Source organism: Antedon mediterranea, chromosome 1, assembly GCF_964355755.1.
Source record: "Antedon mediterranea chromosome 1, ecAntMedi1.1, whole genome shotgun sequence".
Taxonomy (NCBI): Eukaryota; Metazoa; Echinodermata; class Crinoidea; order Comatulida; family Antedonidae; genus Antedon; species Antedon mediterranea.
The window spans coordinates 6,829,214-6,835,373 of record NC_092670.1 but is presented as its reverse complement, the minus strand read 5'-3'; the positions used below and the strand labels follow the sequence as shown (position 1 = coordinate 6,835,373).

The window sequence follows — 6,160 nt, the reverse complement described above, 5'->3', positions numbered from 1 at the left end:
GGTACGGTGTTGTTTGGTGATTGGTTTCGTGACGGTGTTTGGTGCGTATCCGGATATTCACCCCCTGGACATTAACCCCCGGAAAACTACTCCTCGGACAACCACCACCTGGACAACTACCCCCTTAGGACAACTACCCCTTTAGGACAAATACCCCCCGGACAACAACCCCCCTTAGGACAACTACACCCTGGACAACTACCCCCGGACAATTATCCCCCCGGGTAATTACCCCGCGGACAACTACCTCTGGCACAATACTCCCCGTAGGACAACTATCTCTTGGACCTGGACAATACTCCGAGGGCAAATAATCTTTTAGGACAACTACCTCCATAGGACAACTAACCCCTGGACAACTACCACCCAGACAACTATCCCTTTAGAACAACTACCCCCCGGACGGACAACTACCACCCAGACCATTCAACAACCTGACTCTGCAACAGTGTATAATTGGAATTAATAACTATATTTTAATTCGTTACTTCGACGAATTACTATTCATTATTGTAAACAAAAGTAAAAGATTGAAGATAAATATAGCCTGGTATAAACTGAAGATTGTCACACATGATCATAGGATAGTCGAACGTATTATATAGTACTCCCTGTATTTACTGTAAAGACTGGGTTCGCTAATAATAATAATAATTTTTACGTCGGGACAATGCTTCGATAACCACTGGTCTTAAAAGAATTAATTTTTGTCTCAAATTTGTCATATATGTATTTTTGTACACTTGATGAATAATATCACTTTTGATATTTGACCTCAATCTTCACTCACCGAATAAACGGCGATCTTTAAATAAATTTCTCTTAAATAAACGGTGACCATGTCACTCCCATGAAACATCATATGGAATAATCGGCGTCTATTTCCATTAGATTATACCCCCTCCCATTGAATAAACAACTTTCTTCCAATAAATGTCCACCTAAAAACCACCTGAACAATAAACAGCCCAGGCCGTTTTTTCAATAAATCCGTTACTTTAAATCTAGCACATCTAGGGTCTAGCGTGCTGTTAAACAGAATAATCGGTTAAAAACGGGTGTTTCGAAACTAGAGACCCGAGACCGGAGACCAGAGACCCGAGACCCAATACGAAAAGGGAGACCTAAATATACGAAAAGGGAGACCCACGTACGAAAAGGGAGACCCCACTATACGAAAAGGGAGACCCTAATATACGAAAAGGGAGACCTAAATATACGAAAAGGGAGACCTAAATATACGAAAAGGGAGACCCAAATATACGAAAAGGGAGACCCAAATATACAAAATGGGAGACTCAAATATACGAAAAGGGAGACCCACTATAATAAAAGGGAGACCCCACTATACGAAAAGAGAGACCACCACACTATACGAAAAAGAAGACCCTAATATACGAAAAGGGAGACCCAAATATAGGTCTCTCTTTTCGTATTGGGCCTCGTGTCAGGTCTCTGGTCTCGGGTCTCTTGTTTCGAAACACCCGTTAAAAACAGATGATTTCATTTTTACAGAAACCGGTCCTATATATTTGTCTATTTTTGGATTGGGGGGGGGGGTGGTTGGGGTAGTTGACCGGGTGGTAGTTGACCGGGGGGTAGTTGACTGGGGGTAGTTATCCTAAAGGGGTAGTTGTCCTAAGGGATAGTTGTCCGGGGGGTTGTTATCCTAAGGGGGTAGTTGTCCGGGGAGTAGTTGTCCGGGGGGTAGTTGTCCTAAGGGGGTAGTTGTCCTAAGGGGGTAGTTGTCCGGGTGGTAAACATCCGGGGGGTAACTGTGTAGGGGGTAGGTGTCCTAGAACCATTTGGTGAATCGTCTGTATTATTAGTACTGTATTAATCTTAGTGTGTTTCTTTGGATTATACTGCGGTCTTTTTCCGTTGATTGATATTATTTGTGGTACGGAAGTTTGAGTCGACATAGCGTTTATCAACATGTGTCTCACTAGAAGCGAGTTTTATAGAATTGGACAACTGAACTTAGCAGTTCCTACCAAAGATGTTTTTATGAGAATCAATGAGCTTGGAATAGCATCAACCAAGCCCCGCGGATGTCGAGCCGGAAAAAGAAAACAAAGAGAAATAAAGGTTAGAATTACACCACGTAGAACTAGAAACGTAGAACACCTATCGTCGCAAAGTCATTGTAGAACGATTAAGCAAGATAATCTAGTTGAACTCTCTAATGGGAAATGGACTCTTCCATCTTTATGACAAATGCTCAATCTCTAAATAATAAAATGGATGAATTGGCTACACGCGTTAGGAAATTTAAACCTGTCGTGATTGCTATTACTGAGACTCACTTAAATCCCGCGTTTCCTGACAAGTTGAGAGAGTTAGAGGGATACTCGATGGTGCGACGTGATAGGCAAAATCGCAGCGGCGGAGGGATCATCATGTATGTTCGTGAAGACCTATCTTATCGAGTTTGGTCTGAACTTAATAACGAATCACTGGAAAGTGTGTGGATAACAACCCGACAAAAACGTTTGCCACGTCAATATTCGAACATCTCTTACGGCCTTATCTATCACCCGGAGAGTTCTGTAAAATAATGATTGGGAAATGGCGTCTCACATTACACAGAGTTTAGATTATATTTGTAGTAAAAATCCGCAATCAGGATTAATCGTCACAGGAGACTTCAACCGAATGAGAGACAACATTATTGTTAAGTATCCCTTAAAACAGATCGTTAAAGTTTCAACTAGGGATCGCGCATCACTTGATTTAATATATACTAATATGAGCGATGTTTTTAATGCACCTACTAAAGAATCACCTTTAGGACTGTCTGATCACAACGTCATCGTATGCACCCCAATCGTAGGAACATTTAACGTCTTCGCTTACCATACAAAACGTAGCTGTAAACCGGGTGCCAAGGAAAACTTCGAACGCGACATTAATGACATTAGATGGCAAGATCTATATCGAATGGATGGGTGCTGTAACCAGTTTGAACTGTATCATAAGAACATTTCTGAACTCTTAAATTTACACTTCCCCCAAGTAACGATTAAAAGACTTCTTAAAGAAGATAAGCCATGGGTAAATAATGCGTTTAAAGGTATCGTTTCTAGACGGCAAGCAGCTTTTGCAATTGACCCCATGTCTGCCGAATATAAGAAACTTAGACATTTATCTAACCGAATGGCTAAATCTTTGAGAGGTGATTTTTATCGTAATAGTATTGCCCAGTTATTCTCGTCCGATTCTAAATCTTGGTGGAGGGGTATTAAACAATTTAAAAAATCTCGGCAAGGGTACTAAGTACTTTAAAACTATGGCTAATGACTTATGTAACGGTAACGTATACGAGCTTACCACGAAAGTTAGTGGTTTTTTCCAGTCCCTTACTTCTAAGTTCAAACCCTTGAACCAACAACCAATGCTAGTTACACTGTAGTTCCACCCTATTTAATTATCACGCCAGAGACAATTGAGTCTAAGTTTAAACTTGTGAAATGTAATAAAGCCCCAGGCCCGGACGGAATCCCTCCGTGGGTACTACGTGATTTTGCCAATGTCCTTTCCAAGCCAATAAGTGCAATAGTTAACTCCAGTTTAAGGGAAGGGGTTCTCCCCATGCTTTGGAAGTCAGCCGATATAATCCCCATTCCGAAGGTTAATCCACCTAAGGTTCTTGAGAATGACTTGCGTCCTATTTCGCTGACTTCCACCACCATGAAAGTTATTGAAGGGATCGTAAGGGAAATGATTTGGGTCCAAATAAAAGATAAAATCAAGTTGAATCAATTTGGTTGCTCTAAGGGTATGTCTACCACTGACGCTCTTATGAATTTTTTAACCGAATGCTTTACTGCTACTGACCAAGGAGATGAAATGAGATTATTACTGCTTGATTTCAAAAAGGCTTATGATTTAATTGACCATAATATATTAATTGATAAGTTGTATAATTTAGGGGTCGAAGACCATCTAATCTCTTGGATCTATGCTTTTCTATGTGATAGAAAACAACGTGTTAAACTAGGCGATGAATTGTCCCCTTGGACAGTCGTTAAGGGCGGTATCCCCCAGGGATCCTGGTTGGGGCCCATGTTGTTTATCATCTTTGTCGACGATCTTCTGGATGGGGTGCCGTGCATGAAATACATGGACGACACCTCCATCCATGAACGCGTCGGCAAAGATGGGGCAACTGTACTCCAAACCACTTTTGACGAAAGTTTCCAGTGGGCTAAGGATAACAATATGTCCCTTAATATTAAGAAAACGAAAGAGATGAGAATTAGTTGTAAAAGGTCAAAGACTGCTTTTGAGCCACTTCATGTTGGAGATTGTAATCTGGAACGTGTTGACGAATTTAAACTCCTTGGTGTAATTATTTCTCATAATGATTAGTAAATGTAATTCTAGAATGTACTTTCTCAAACAGGTGCGGAGGGCAGGCCTGGATGCCCCCGCACTTGTCCAATTTTATAATAGTATCATTAGACCAATATTAGAATATGCGGCCCCAGTTTGGGGATCAAATATTACGAAACAACAGAGTCAACAACTTGAACAAATTCAGAGAAGGGCCTTTAAATGTATTTTTCCGCATGCTAATTATTCCGATGCCCGCAGCTTCCTTGGTTTTTCTACTTTAGAAGACCGCCGTGTTCGACTGTGCAAGGATTTTTTCGTTAAAAAACTTTTGAGTCAAAATCATATTTGGTGTTAGCACATCAGGAGATTGTGGATCACTTGGTATCGGCGTAAGCGGTCTTGAGTTCACAATCGCCGTAACTTCTGCCATAAGTGTCGTCAGAACCTCATGTGACAGCTGGATAGGTCCTAAGTTGGCAAACATAGAATCTAGGATGCGTCTGCATATGCCAATCATCCTTTCCCATGTTCCGCCCATATGGGAGGAATGGGGAGGATTAAACAACCACTCACAGTAACAGTTTAGAGAATAACTGTTATTCTCTAAAAGGTATTTCTTGACTCCACCATCGGTGCTAAGTATACCAATCTCGTTACACGCTCCCATGAAGTTTGTGCCACAGTCTGATAGAATCTGACTTACTGATCCTCAAATGGCAAGGAATCTCCGCAAGGCGTTGATGAAGCTTGACGTGTCCATAGACTCTGTAATCTCAATATGAATGGCGCGGCAAGACATACACGTAAACAGTACAGCCCAACGTTTTGCTCTCGCCATACTTCCTCTCGTTTTACGTGATGACACTATCCATGGTCCAAATACATCTAGGCCAACGTACGTAAAAGGAGGGGCCATGGACAAGCGCTCAGCTGGCAAGTCCGCCATCCTTTGACCCAGTTCCTTGCCTCTACGCTTCCGGCACTGGATACACTTGCTAATGATACTGTCGACCCTTCGTTTCTCCGCCACCATCCAGTATCCAGCACTTCTAATAGCTCCTAGCGTAAAATGCTTTCCCTGATGTTGGACTTGTGCATGGTAATATTGAATGATTAAGTCGGACACGTGATGTGACCCTGGTATAATTATCGGGTGTGTGTCCAGCTCTGCCATCCCAGCGTTCTTAAGACGACCGCCAACTCGGAGAAGTCCATTTCCGTCTATGAAAGGGTCCAACTTGATGAGCGCACTTGACTTAGGAAGCGAATTAGCACTCTCCCGAAACTCCAGCTCATCTGCAAAGACAGCGCGTTGGGTGGCGCCTATAACAATTCGACTTGAGTCATCCAGTGTCGTAGATGATGCACATATGTCCCAACCTTTGCACCCATCTGGTTTGGTATGTCTGTGGGAAAATGAACGTGTTATATGAAAAAGTCTGAACCAATCAGAGAACCTTTGAAATCGCTCCGATCCAATGGTGGTGACTTTATGTTTGGCCACCATAGCGTACGTGTGAACCACTGGCCGAACTTCGGGATCTTCTTCTTGGACTGGATATTCTTCGGCTGAATTCAAGTGAAGATACTGGTTACGGAGAAACGCAGGACCAATCATCCATTCCGACAACGTCGGATCTGAGGCAGAAATGCCTCTCGTAGCAAGATCGGCTGGATTTTTCCCGGATTCGATGTATCGCCATTGGGCTGGTTGTGTGGTTCTGAGAATACGTTCTATTCTGTTGCTAACATATACATAAAATCTTCTTGTTTGATTTGAAATATATCCAAGTACCACACGGCTGTCCGAGTAAAAAACCAT

The 6,160-nt window shown here is 42.3% G+C and overlaps 1 protein-coding gene across 1 annotated transcript; it reads right to left on the bottom strand.

The window, feature by feature from the left end:
• Nucleotides 1–5,047: 5,047 nt before the first annotated feature.
• LOC140040705 (uncharacterized) lies at nt 5,048–6,160 on the bottom strand. Its single transcript, XM_072086836.1, has one exon. It carries the CDS (start codon nt 6,158–6,160, stop codon nt 5,048–5,050), a length of 1,113 nt encoding a protein of 370 aa, XP_071942937.1.

Bases quoted from the DNA above. Each gene is read 5' to 3' on its own strand.
- LOC140040705 (XM_072086836.1), bottom strand. From the start codon at position 6,160: ATGGTTTTTTACTCGGACAGCCGTGTGGTACTTGGATATATTTCAAAT.